Genomic DNA, 14966 nt, shown 5'->3' with positions numbered 1-14966 from the left:
CCCTGTTATAAGAGGCTCAGATAATTGCAACATAGTTTGAGCATAAAACAAAGATCTTAAATAACTATTTGAATATAATAGAGAACCTGACAAGAAATAAGTCCCTTTAAAAAATTTGTGAAAATGCAAATGGTGGATGAATGGAAATCAAAGCAATTCAAGATCTGGACATAGAAATAGAACCAATAATGAAAATTAAAATGGGATACTGGAAATGAAATCTAAGAACTGGAGCAGGAACCTCAGAGGCAAGTTCACCAACGAAACAAGACAGAAGAAAATCTCAGACATTGAAGACACAATAGAAGGAAGTAAATACCTCAGTCAAAGAAAATGTTAAGTCTTTAAAAAAAAATACAGGCATAAAACATTCAGAAAATACCATGAAAAGACCAAATCTATGATGATAGGAAAAGAAACCCAGGTCAAGTCACAGAGTGTTATTTTCAACAAAATCATAGAAGAAAATTCTCTTAACGTAAGAAAAGGAGTTGCCTGTCAAAGTACAAGAAGCATACAGAGTACCAGACAGACTAAAACCAGAAATGAAATTCTCAACAGCATATAATAAAACATTAAATGTACAGAACAAAAGAAGATTAAAAGCCTCAAGGGGGGAAAAAGACCAAAGAGCATACAAAGGCAAACCTATTAGAATAGCGCCTGACTTCTCAATGAAGACTTAAAATGCCAAATGTGGATAGATGTTCCACAAATATTAGAGACTGCAGTCTACTATACCCATCAAATTTTTTTTATCACAATGGATCTAGAAAAGGAGACATTCCATGATAAGACCAAATTTAAGCAATATCTATCTACAAGTCCAGCCCCACAGAAGTTACTAGAAGGTGAATTTTAACCTAAAGAGGTTAGCTACATTCCAAAAAAAAAAAAAAAAAAAAAAAAAATTACAAGAAATAAGTGATTCCAAACAAGCAAATCGAAAGAAGGGAAACACACACAAGCACCACAACAAAACAACAGAAATCAACAAACACTGCTCATTCATAACTCTCAAAATTAATAGTCTCAGTTCCACAATAAAAAGACAAACAGAATGGTTACAAAACTAAGATCCAACCTTGCACTATATCCAAGAAATATGCCTTAATGTTAAGGATAAATATCACCTCAGGGTAAAATCCACACACCCATGCACACACTGTAAAGGACACTATCTTCAACAAATGATGCTGGTCAAAATGGCTGGCTGCACATAGAAGAATCCAAATAGATCCATACTTGTTACCTTGTTAAAAAAACAAAAAAACCAAAACTCAACTTTAAATGGATCAAAGACCTCAACGTTAAATCAGATATACCAAACTTGATAGAAGAGAGGTGTGGAACACCCTTGAACTCATTGACTCAAGAAAATAGTTTCTGAACAAAACACCATTAGCACAGGCACTAAGATGAACAATTAATAAATGGGACTTCATAAAACTGAAACCTTTCTGCATGGCAAATTACATCACCATTTGGACAAAGTGGCAGGGTGTAAAATGGGAAAAGTTTTTTTCAAGTACATGTACAATATACAGCTAATATCCAAAATATATAAAGAAAAAACTAGATATAAAGAAGACAAATAACTCAGCTAAAAATGGAATATACATCTAACCAAAATTCTCAAATGAGAAAAGTCATATGCCCGAGAAACACTTAACAAAATAGCTAACATCCTTAGTCATCAGGAAAATGCAAATCAAAACTACTTTGAGATTTCTTCTTATACTGGTCAGAATGGCTGAAACTACATTGCCAGACTACGTGCAGAATACATTTAAAAAAATGACAGCGCATGTTGGCAAGAATATGGATTAAATGGAGCACTCACCCTATGGAAAGCTGTACGGCAGTTGCTCTGGAAGCTGGCAACAGATCTACCTCAAGATCCATCTGCACCACTCTTGAGCATACACCTAATGGATACTTTATCCTACCCAGCTCAGCCATGCTCATTGATACTCTATTTGTCATAGCCAGAAACTAGAAACAACCTAAGTGTTCCTAAACAGATGAACAGATAAAGAAAATATGGTAAATTTATATGATGCAATATTTTTCAGTCATTAAAAAGAATGAAATTATAAAAATCATCAGTAAAATGAATGGAACTAGAAAAAATTCATCCCGGGTGAGATAACACAGACTCAGAAAGACAAATGTTGTATACATTAGCTTCTAGGTGGATATTAGCTGTTAAGTCAGTGATAACTGAGCTACAATCCATAGAACTACAGAGATTAGGTGTGAAGGACTACAGTGGGCAGATCTCCCTAGGAAACGGAAATAGAATAGATAGTTATGGATGTATGGAGTGGGGTACTGGAATGGAGGATCAAATGTAGAGGAGTAGGTAAGAATGGGTTGAGGGGGGGAATATGAGAGAGACAGCTAAAATTAAGGGTCACTTTAGGGATAATATGAAAGGCTAATACAGTAGAAGCTTTCTAGAATATATACACAGAAGAAGATGATCTAAATGAAATCACCAAATAATGGAGGATACTCCTCTTGTCACAAAAGGAAGCTTCCGATGTAACTGGGAATGGGTTACATCTAATTGAGTTGTTGGCCAAAGATGTCCCATGGGAATTTTCAAACAACCTGGGTTGTTGGCAAGACTATAGGTTGCTCTCTACACACTGATCACAAGGTACTATTGTCTTAGAGAACACCTATACAACTCATTGAACAAGAAGTTGAACTGATGCCTACATAGAGCATTCACCAGATTGGGACATCTTTGGCACAGGAAGATACTCTGCACTCTACCAAAGGAGAAATGTTAACACCAACCCGGTTACAAACCTTTTGATCTGCAATGGTGACCTTCCTACAAGGTATTCTTGTAGGAATACCAACGGTGGCACAAAGTGTGTCATAGTAACCAATCACTATTTGATTGGGCCCACTCCACAAAATAGAACACATACCAGATACTGTTTGGGAAACCAAGAACCCAAGACTAGATAGCCCAAGGACCGAACACTACTGTTCTACTAAAAGAGTATAGCAATAAAATGATTCCTAATGACATTATCTCTATTCATACTCAAGCTCAGTGCCTTGCTCAGCCATCATCAGAGAAGATTCCTCCTGCAGCAGATGGGAACAAATACAGACTCATTGCCAGACTACATGCAGAAAGTGAGTGTCCTCGGAACATTCATCCCTAAACGGGATCTTTCCATCAAATCCCTCCCCTCAAGGCCCAGGGAATCCAGAGAAAGAGGAGTTGAAGGATAAGTTTTAAAAATGTATTTTTTAAAAACCTGGCCTTATGTTTCAGGACAAAGTTCAATTTAGAACATAGAAAAATACTCTACTCCTAGGCAACAGCTATAAGGTCAACCATGGAACCCTGAGCAGTCTCCAAGAAGTTAACCATGAGGTGACCAAGAAGACTACAGCTATACCTGAGAGCTTTGTGCCCCGGTCAGACATCTTCTTTCCAGTTAAACATCCTTGAGGCTGCAGGTATGCCTGTGCCTACTATATCAAAAACTAAGGTGGTAGCACATTTTCACACTAGTGTGCAGGTCAGCCTCTCCAAGAGATCTTGAGTTTATTATAATATCATTTACACTGTTTATTTCTGTTGTTGCTTTTCAGTCCTCCTGCCCCAACTTTGTGGGAAATTTATTCACCCTAATTTTAGAGAGAATCACCTTACCTCAAATATTCATGAAATCTCAAGATCCAGAACCCAGAATCCACTGGGCTGCCACCCTACTCTTAGGGATTGTCAACTCTACTTTCTGTATTTTAATTAGTTGGTGTATCTCTCTCTCTCTCTCTCTCTCTCTCTCTCTCTCTCTCTCTCTCTCTCTCTCTCTCTCTCTCTCCCTCCCTCCCTCCCTCTCTCTCTCTCATCTATCTATCTCTCTCCCTCTCTCTCTCTCTCCCTCTCTCTTTCCCTCCCTCTCTCTCTTTTTTTCTCTCTCTCCCTCCCCCCCTCTCTGTGTGTGTGTGTGTGTGTGTGTGTGTGTGTGTTATATGCAGGTGCTTGTGTTCATGTGTAGAGGTCAAAAGAGGGTATCAAGTGACTTGGACTAACACACTTCAATTTATTTCTTTGAAACTGTCTCATTGGATCGGGAGCTAGGCTAGTGACCACCAAATCCTAGCAATCCTCCTGTCCTGGACTCTCATGGTGCTGAGATTACAGCTACACTGACCACACCTACCTTTTTATGTGGGCCCTAGGCATTTGATCTCAGATCTTTATGCCTGCCAACTGAGCACTCCTATCTGCTGAGCCATCTCTCCAGCCTCTCCTGTTTGGATTATTTGATTTATGTTGCTGTGCTTAAGAAACTTCAGCTTATACTGTGTTTCTCTACTGAATCTTTTCTTTCAAGAAAGCAGGAGGTGAGAAGACACCCCACTGCCACCTCTCCACACACATGAATGCCACTCTGTGGAGAAGAGCTTGAATGAAGGGATGACAAAGATGTCAAAGTGAGGGAAGGAGGCTTGGCCAAAAAGAGAGTGGTCAAGGAAGTCAGAGGCTGGCACAGCCCAAGTTATGGAAGAGGCCTCACAGGCCACGGAGAGGTGTAAGGACTTAACTCAAGTCCAGAAAGAGGCACAGGAACAGCAATACCTATTTAACTCAGCTCAAGAATCCTGTGGGATTTTTTTCCCCTTCTTGGAGAAATTCTCTACCAAGATTCTTCAAGCGGCAGAACATAGCTGCTAGTGTCAGATAGAAAGAGTTCTGTGATTCAGTCAGAAGCAAGAAGCAAGTTGAGATGTAATTCCACTTGTGGGAGGGTTGGCTGGGAAAGTCAGAAATTCATTTCCCAAAGCAAAGCACTGGTAAGGGACATCCCATTTTCACACTGGTCTGACTATACTTAAGAGATTTTACATGAATGGGCGTGAGCGCATGCGCACATGTGTGAGTGCACATCCACAGACGGAGAAAATGTTTAACAGGCCAGTTTAGAATTGATGCCATCTTTATTAATTGCATTAGCTATTTAAAAATAAACCAAGTAATTTAACTACTATAACAAAATGTGTTTTAAGCTTTATTATTTTGATGATTCACTATTTTGCTAAGAGAGAGATAGTACTTACCCTGCGATTCAGACCCTTCGGATCCAAGCTGGCTGTCCATGTAGCTTTCAGAGGTTTATTTTCTGATCACACTTTTTACAGAGGACAAAACATCAGCCAGTTGTCCTTTGCTATGGGAGACAACGGTGTTTTGGATGTGCAGTGTTAGTTCTAAGAGAGGAGTTTTGTGCACTAAACTATAGGGGAGGAGGGGCTCATGGGTCAAAAGGTTAAGACTTAGAATTTACAGTTGTACAGGCTCGGTGAGACCCCTTGAAGAGATGAGTATAGCTCACCTTGAACAGTAATTTAGAGATTATGCCTGAGTATGTTAAGATTCAAGCCATCTATTGACAAAACGAAAGTGGAGATGAGTGTTTATATTTGTTCTCAGTTAGAGAACACTCCAGCTGTGGGGTGAACTTTCTACAACAGCTATTTTTAGTCTTTCATGTCAAAGCTATCTGAGCAGCATTTTAAAAACAGATTAGTAATAGGGAAAATAGACTTTAAAATAGACAGTGAACACGTTATGCAAAAATCCAGGTTATCTATTCCCATTCACTCCTGTGCCCGGTGTGATAGTTTGGATATACTTGGCCCAGGGAGTGGCACTATTAGGAGGTGTGGGCCTGTTGGAGTAGGCGTGTCACTATGGGTGTGGGCTTTAAAACCTCATCCTAGCTGCCCCAAAGTCAGTATTCTACTTGCAGCCTTCAGATGAAGATGTAGAACTCTCAACTCCTCCTGCACCATGCCTGCCTAGATTCAGCCCTGCTCCTACCTTGATGATAACGGACTGAACCTCTGAACCTGTAAGCCAGCCCTAATTAAGAGTTGTCTTGGTCATGGTGTCTGTTCACAGCAGTAAACTCTAAGACAGAAGTTGGTACCAGAAACTAGGGTATTGCTGTGATAGGCCTGACCATACTTTTGTTTGGAAGAATGTGGATTTGGGGACTTTGCATTTGGAAAACAGTGGAAGGCTTTAAATGGGGCTTAATGGCCTATCCTAGTAAGCATATGGAAGACTTTGTTACTGAGAGTGAATTGAACTTTGTGGACCTGGCCCAAGTCTTTTCAGTGGAGAAAAATTTCAATATGTAGCCTAGAGACTGTTTTTATGGTGTTTGGGTGAAGAATGTGGCTACTTTTTGCCCTTGTTTGAAGAATCTTCCAGAGGCTAAGGTGAAGAGACTCAGATCAATTGCATCAACAAAGGAAGTCTCAGAAATGCCTGTCATAGACTTTGTTCTCTGGTTATGTCTCATGAAGAGCATTTTAAATAGGCATAGCAAGGTGAGAAAGAAAAAATAAAAAATATATAGTTGGAGTATTAAAGGGGCACCGGGAAGTGAAATGGAGCTGAGTCTTATGTTCAAAGACATTAAATTGAATTAAGGGAGTAGTGACATGGGACAAGATCCTACACACCTAAGTTTAGGTCCATGAATAATGATATAAGCCTTTAATTCCAGGAGGCAGACAAGCAGATCTCTGAGTTCAAGGTCAGCCTAGAACAGAGCAAGTTCTAGGTGAAGAAAAACTTAAATACAGGTTTGGTGGAGCATACTTTTAATCCCAGTGCTAAGGAGATAGGCATGCAGATCTCTGAGTTCAAAGTCAGTCTAAGGAGAAAGTTCCAGGACAGCCAAGCTACACCACAGGAGTTGGAAAACACAAAGCTGGTGATAATGTAATAGAACAAGGGGGCCATGTTCCAGCGCATGCAAGCAACAGAATTCAGCAGCTTCTGCCATGTGGCTCTGGCTTTATAATCCTGAGGAGAAGGAGACTACTGGGACTATTGATGCTGGCTATCTGGAGCTAAGAAATTAGCAGTGGTTAAGAGGAGACCAGCATCACTGAGGTGAAATCTTCTGGAAAGTGTTTTCTGAGGGCATGAAGAAGCTGTGTTCCAAAGATAGCCAAAGTTACACCTCATGCTGTAGCTGTACTTGGTAACGTGTAAGAATCAGTCAGGTGGTACTGGCTTTGAAGGCATGAAAGGGTCATGAAGTGCACCTCAGGCTCGGCACTGTGAGAAGCTATGAAAGGTCACTGGTGAAGGTGAAGCCTCAGTTGCAACTGATGGCCCAGGACTGAAGGGTCTATGCAAAGGAATTAAGGCTTAGCACTATGAAGAGAGCCTATGAGAGGCTATTGATGAAGCATAAGTTGCAGCAGAAGATTCCAGTGTATTGGAGATGCCAGTACGATGGGATGATTACCAAGAACAGCAGTGGCAATGGAGTGGATCAACCTGAGCTTAGAGCGATACAGAGGTCAGAGCTGGAGAAGTGATGCCAGCCCTGCAGAGGAGCCCAGAAGATCAAGTGTGGATGCCAGAAATTGAAACAAGAATCTGTAACACTGAAGTTGCCTTCAGTTGGGAGACCCCAAGATGTTAGAGATGCCAGAGCTGTGGGCTATCTTCTGAGGAAAGCTGCTAACAGAGAGAGGAGCCAGCCCAGGAGAAAGAAGTTTTTTTGCAGTCAACAAACATGAAAGAGAAGTTGGAGACCTGAAACCTGCTTTGGCATTATCATGGAGATGCAGAGTTTGGACTTTGCCCAGCTGGTTTCCTGTCTTGCTTTAGGGATTACAGTTAAGTGATTGGATAAATCTCAGAGGTGACTTTGAACTTTGGACTCTTAACATTGTTGAGACTGCTATAGATTATCAGGCTTTAGAAGTTGGACTAAATGTATTTTTTATTATGCTATGGGCAGGTTTGGCCCCCATAGACTCATGTGTTTCAACAAGCCTGTGGGGGCCAGGGAATGGAATGTGATGGTTTGTATATACTTGGCCCAGGTTAGAGCACTGTTAGGAGGTGTGGCCTTGTGACAGTAGGTGTGTCACTGTGGGTGTGGGCTTTAAGACCTTATCCTAACTGCCTAGAAGTCAATATTCTGCTAGCAGCCTTCAGATGAAGAACTCTCAGCCTCTTCTGCATCATGTCTGCCTGGACTCTGCCATATTCCCACCTTAATGATAAAGTACTAGACTTCTGAACATATAAGCCAGCACTAATTAAATGTTGTTCTTATAAGAGTTGCCTTGGTCATGGTGTCTGTTCATAGCAGTAAACCCTAACTAAGACATTCAAAAAGATTTGTTCCTGCTGAGAAAATATTGAACATGAATTATAAATAATTCCAGCTCCATCCAGCTCTTTAATTAGAAATATTCAATCATAGATTAAACCTTCCTAATGCTGCAACCCCTTAATACAATCCCTCATATTATGGTGATCTCCAACCATAAAATTATTTTCATTGCTACTTCATAATTACAATTTTGCTACTGTTATGAATTCTAAAGAAAATATCTGATATGCAGGACATCTGATATTTGACCTTCACCCCAAAGGGTTACAACCCACAGGTTGGGAACCACTGGATTAAAGTCTTAGCTACATTCAGTTCTTACCTTGACCTGATAAAAAGCCAGAGAGGATATCCTGTTACAAAACACTGTCAGAGCTGTGTTAGTGCAGATCACCAGGATGTGCACTGTGTATAAAGAGTGCACAGGTACATACAGAGGACTCCCCTCCCCAAGGGTTCCTATCTCAGTGCCAAACTTACCCTTCTCGGGAAGATGAGCTGCACTCCCGTGTAGTAGAAACTAAGCAAATCTTCCTGTGTAAACTCAAGACCAGGGCTCACCTTAGGACCCTCTTGCGTGGCTCGTGTATTTCTCTGTGAGACACCGTTCCCCATGCAGTGGGACAAAACTGAACTGATATTCAGTTTTTGCAATGTTTGCCTAAGACTTAAAGAGTCCGGTGAGAAGAGATACGGTCAAAAGCATTACTTTTGCTTCAAAAGTCACTCAGGGGTTTGAGTCTCACTGGACTATTTCCAACAGGATGCTTGGAGTCCAGGGCAGAGGGGTGGGGTTTCCACAGCAGCCATACAAGCAGCTGGCACCAATTAATGTAGTTTTAGTGGGACTGTCGATGGGCACCCTGTTGTGTGTGTAATGTGAGCTTCAGGGAATGGAAGCCTTGCTCAGAGGTGGTGTGCTGGCCTGACATGCCCACAGCCCTGTTCTCAGCCTCCAGCGCTGGCCAAAAGCAAGATACAGTTTAGAAGGCTGAGGAGAACAGGGCAGACATGAGTGGGGCTTCTGCACTATGAAATTAGCTGAGTGTATTAATCATAAGGCAGAAGGTTGCATCCGACCGGGGGTTTTAGTAATCAGAACCATCTGCCTCAATACTAAGAGTTCACCCTCTAATCCAGCTTACGACTAGCAAAAGCACTCTCCCCTACCGCTGTGCCCTTGGACAGAGGAGGCTGCGCAAATCCTCCGCTCCCAAATGTGTGGCTGTGGTTAAAAATATTTGAAGGTTTTGCTTTGGCTTGGTTGGGTTTTTTTGGGGGGAGGGTTTTGTTTGTTTATTTGTTTTTTGGTCAATCTTTGACTGGGTTTCAGTTCCCTGAGGCTGAGACAATGGCTTTTTTTGTGAAAAATATGATAAGTAACCAGGTAAAGAATTTAGGGTTTGGAGGTGGGTCTGAGGAAAAGAAAGAAGAAGGAGACACCTCGGACCCCGCAGCTGCTAAAGGGATGACAAGAGAGGAATATGAGGAATACCAGAAGCAGATGATTGAAGAGAAGTAAGTACCCAGCCTCCTCTGCCTGCAGAGCAAAGGGCGCATTCCCGGCGCACACCTCCAGTGCCTGGGCTGATGGCTCTCGGCTTCTGGGGATGCCCTTCTTTGACTCTACCTCTAACCCCATGAAAGTTGGTCCTGCTGAAGCAGAACCCTGCAGCATCCCTGCCTCCGGATGCTACTATACAGATGGAGATGAACAACACTGTGTGACTCTACCCACCATGCTTAGCACAGCTTAGCACTTAGCACAACGTAACAGCAACAAGTACACGAATAACTGACCTTGATTGGAAAAAAAAAAAAAAACTAAAATCCTGAAGAGGTCGTTTTTTCAGTTTCTTTTATTAAAGGGCTTTGGGTGCCATAGGTGTGGGTATTCGAGGCTTGGGAATTGAATTGCATGCAGTTTTTGTTTTCTTCAAAAGAAAATCGGAGGAAATATAAATAAATGTGTAAGACGGGCCAGTAATAGGCACGCTGAAGTGTTCTTGTGTGGGAAGTGGTAATGTGTTTTGCGGCTTTAAGTATATCAAAGAGTAAGATGAACAGACAGAGGATAGGTGTGTGTGTTAAAACATGAGATGTGAACTGCAGAAGCCAGGTAATTAAAATGTGCCTTTCAGTCTGAAGTGCTTTCACTTTCCTGTATGTTTGGAAGCTTTCTTAATGAAATGCTGAGCAGAAAGGATTTGCTTCCTACCCATATCACAAGGTATTGAATGAAACACCTCCTCCTATTTCTTTCTCTAAAAATTCAAAGGTTGAATACAAAGTTATCTCAGGCCTATTCTAGAATGTTCTGGAGGTGGAACTGAGTCAAGAACACTTGAGCCCAAGGTACCTGTTGGTCAGCCATTTAATCTGATTGCTTGTTTCACCTGTATCCTGCCTTCAAAAGTCAGATTTTCTTGTTGGTTAGGGTTACTTCCCAGCTTGAAGTAAAAAAAAAAAAAAAAAAAAAAAAGAGGAGCCAACTGTCACTTAAAATGTTTATGTTCATGCAATGCCCCACAGAGACCAAAACAAGAACATAGCAGGTCTCCCGTGGGTGTGCAGAAGACCCACACGTCTACTGGGTGGCCATGAGCACTCTTTTGAACTCTTGCTATTCTGTCTTTAGAGGGCTACTTTCCTGCCTTCTTGGCAGCAGCCCTCACTCCTCAAGAGCCTTCTACGGCCTACTGTGAGTCTTCTCAGCCCCAGTGGAAAGTGCCAGCCAATGGCCTTCAAGTTCACTTGTTACACTTCAGCCTTTCTCAGTCTCAGTCCTGGCTTCCCAAAGAAACTTCATTTATTCAGTTGGTCATCCCTATGTAGACATTGGACAGTGCCTTTGGATACATGCAGTATCAACCATGCATTTCTGTGGGCAACCAGGAAAGGAGGCAATTCTTGTGAGCTTTGCACAAATTCCCCAATGCTTTACACTTTTGCACGACCCATGGAGTCCATTTCAAGTTGGCCTGACCATGGATCCAATTAGGTCAATGACTCTCAACCTTCCTAACGCTGTGACTCTTTAATACAGTTCCTCGTGTGGTTGCAACCTCCCAACCAACATTTGTTTTTGTTGCTACTTCCTGACTGTAATTTTGCTAGTTATGAATTGTAATGTAAGTATGTATGATATCTGATACACGACCTCCAAAGGGTCCAGACTCACGCAGTGAGAACCACTAAAGTAGGTCATCCCCAGAGCAGGCCCCCAGTCTGGCCGGCATGATGAAAGCAGACACTGACTCATTCACAGACAGTGCTTCTGACAAGGGGACACTGTCTAAACATTTTCACTGGGGCCTGGCAGCACTGACAATGAATGGAAGCAACTTAACCATCCTACCTCCAAACACCGTAGGCAAAGAATATCCACGTCCTGGAATGAGGCAGCTTGGCTTTTGCTTTTTTAAGAGCTTGTGGAGAGGCCTATTGGAAATATAACCTTCCATTTAAAAGGTTCCCCACGGGTGATGCTGAGGCTCAGGGTCCAGGACCACATAGTCCGTCTACAGTCCTCCTTCTGATGCTCTCTGTTTACATCACAAAGGCATAACTGGACCCAGCTGCCTGAGGACTCAGTGGTCCAGAGTCCTGGAGGGCCATAATGATAGTAAAAGGGATGCAGATGTTGGGGACGTGGAGGGGAAAGTACATTTTCCCAAATGTCAGTGGTCAGTGGCAATCAAGTGTGTCCTGCTCCTGGAGCACCGTGGAATGTGTGGGGTCCTCTATCCCGATGACTGTTTCCTTGTTCTTTACCTTGCTTAGGATGGAGAGGGATGCTGCGTTCACTCAGAAAAAGGCAGAGAGGGCATGCCTACGAGTCCACCTCAGGGACAAATACAGGCTTCCAAAGGTAAGAACGTGTCTCCTTAGGTCTCAATAATAAAAAGTGGAGAATGTTTGATTATCATCGAGGTCACATACTCATCATCCAACATACATATTTCCCAAAGTTGGGTTTTTTGAGGCTTCATGTCTAACAATATTCTGTCATCACTTGGTGAGGCTCTAAAGAAAAGGAGGTCTTAAGTCTGGCTCTGCCAGAACATGATGCAGCTTCTGAGACCTTCCATTTCCCCATTTATAAAAGGAGGACAATAATGCCTAACTTCATCTGATGAAGCTCTATTGGAGAGAAAGCAGGAGAGCTGGTACAGCCCTGGCAAGTGGCAGGGTCTCACTGGGTGTAAGCATGGTGATTGGTGTCCACAAAACTGTCTTGTTTCCTGATAGAAACAATCTGTCTGGGAGACTCAGGTAAGCACATCCATGTGTGTAAGCACATCTATGTGTGTAAGCACATCCATGTGTGTAAGCACATCCATGTGTGTAGGCACATCCATGTGTGTAAGCACATCCATGTGTGTAAGCAATCCATGTATGTAAGCACATCCATGTATGTAAGCACATCCATGTATGTAAGCATATCCATGTGTGTAAGCACATCCATGAATAAATGTAAGCACATCCATGTGTGTAAGCACATCCATGTGTGTAAGCACATCCATGTGTGTAAGTACATCCATGTGTGTAAGTACATCCATGAATGAATGTAAGCACATCCATGTATGTAAGTACATTCAGGTGTGTAAGCACTTCCATGTGTGTAAGTACATCCATGTGTGTAAGCACATCCATGTGTGTAAGTACATCCATGAATGTAAGCACATCCATGTATGTAAGCATATCCATGTGTGTAAGCACATCCATGTATGTAAGTACATCCATGTGTGTAAGCACATCCATGTGTGTAAGCATATCCATGTGTGTAAGCACATCCATGTGTGTAAGCACATCCATGTATGTAAGCATATCCATGTATGTAAGCACATCCATGTATGTAAGTACATCCATGAATGAATGTAAGCACATCCATGTATGTAAGTACATTCAGGTGTGTAAGCACTTCCATGTGTGTAAGCACATCCATGAATATATGTAAGCACATTCATGTATGCCATTGGTGCAACAGCTTAGGCTCCTGAGCCAAAGCACTCAGCCTTTGCTCAGCCTCTTCTCTAATGGTGAGTTTATGATTCTTGTTCATTTCCAGGCTCAAGGATGGGGCACCTGGGGTTCAGCAGCTTAGTCTAGACTCTAGACTCTAGATTCTCTTCAAAGAATCAGTTTCTGTGCCATGCTGTCCTTTGGAACCAGAGCTTCCCATTAGAAACGAAACAAAGCAATGGGTTCTCTTCATGAAACGTTCAACTTCTGTGCATACTCTTCAGAAAATGGCGGTCCCCCTAGCCACGTAGGCAGCCGCGTGCCCAAGCCAGCTGGCAGCGGAGGATGAAGGAATTGGGAAAACCACAGCAGAGTCTGGTAGTTCTTTTTTTAATTAAACCACTTTTTTAAAAATAGAGATTTAAAATAATATTAAAATACATATTTTAAAACCATTTTTCATAAAACTATATGAATATATTTTTGTCAGTACTTGATTTTTTAAAAAAGTTTGATAGTGTGCATTGAAAACTTACTAGTTACAATGAGCATAAAGTACATATAAAACAAAACATAACATGGAAATAGTCAAAGTTTTCTTGGTGTGTAAAGATTAAACATAAATACCAAAGTTTGCCACAAGGCTGCATTCTCCGCTCTTGAATTATTAATGATTTTAGGTCTAGGTGTCCCACACTCTGAGAGGGTGCTATACACTTATATTTTTTTTCTAAGAAGGACTGAGGCTTCCACATTTTGGCCTTCCTTCTTTTCGAACTCCATGTGGTCTGAGAGTTGTTTCTTGGGTATTCAGAGCTTTCTGGGGGCTAGTATCCACTTATCAGTGACTGCATATCGTCTGGTTTTTTGTGACTGGGTTATTGTTCTTATTGCGTGACTTACCCATGCTCATAAGCCCTTCCTGCTAAAGTTGCCTTGGATGCACAAGGCTTGGAAAACAATTATTTTATCGTCCAGTGTGTGCACTTGTGTGTTGTTGTTGTTGTTGCTGTTTATCCCTACATATCCCAGGCTGCCTTGTAGAGCCTGTGAGTCTGTAGAAACTGTCCTGTCTCCACCTCCCTTCTCACCACAGGAATACTGGTTACAAGGCACACACTACTGCATCTAACTTTACAAGGGCCCTGGGGATTCGAACTCAGGACCTCAAGTTTGTGTGGCGAGTGCTTTACCCATTGAGCCATTTCTCCAGCCTGTCACCTCATTGTTTTCGTGAGTGTATCTCAAGGAAAACATCCTGCAGCTCAGGAGAGTTAAAGAAGTTCAGGAAAACCAAGACTGGCTGTGCCTAGTGAGTTACAAGACAGCTCACAGCTCAGGCTTCCTGACCATGAGCAAGAACAAAGTACAAAAGGATTTGAACACAGCTCCCTGTACCCTGGGTATTGGGGTCTGCTCTTTCAGCTCCCAAACAACTGAGGGCAAAGTCTGAATTCTTATCTGGCATAAAACTACATTAAAACATGAATAACCCACACTTCCCTACTGACTAACTCTTTCCGGGACAGGGTACTGAGTCCCACTCCCACGAACACCAGAGGGTCCTCTATCTTCTTGACCTCTGACTGTTTGCAGGGACCTCCCGGGCTGCCCAAGCTCCATGTACCCAAATGAGAATTTCACTCACGAACACTGTACAGCCACAGTTCTTTGGCCAGTTGCCTCTTGGCTGGGAGCCTCCCTGTGGTGTTTCCCAGTTACTGTTGCAGTTTGTAAGATTGACTTTATACTGTGTTTTAAGACTTTCTCAACCGTGTGAGAAACACCAAAAACCCTGCTGCTTATGACAGG

General features: G+C 42.1%; 1 protein-coding gene across 1 annotated transcript in view; it reads left to right on the top strand.

Moving 5' to 3' along the window:
* Positions 1–9540: 9540 nt before the first annotated feature.
* CPLX4 (complexin 4) overlaps positions 9541–14966 on the top strand; it is a gene marked incomplete at both ends in the record, with an annotated part of 14703 nt that continues 9277 nt past the window's right edge. The window contains 2 exons of the mRNA XM_080920568.1: positions 9541–9707; positions 11973–12060. Of these exons, the coding sequence (XP_080776694.1) occupies positions 9541–9707; positions 11973–12060 (255 nt within the window). The remainder of the gene's footprint in view (positions 9708–11972; positions 12061–14966) is intronic.

Source organism: Micromys minutus, assembly GCF_963924665.1.
Source record: "Micromys minutus genome assembly, chromosome: 8".
Taxonomy (NCBI): Eukaryota; Metazoa; Chordata; class Mammalia; order Rodentia; family Muridae; genus Micromys; species Micromys minutus.
The sequence above is the reverse complement of the archived record's forward strand: the minus strand, read 5'-3'. Positions and strand labels throughout refer to the sequence as shown.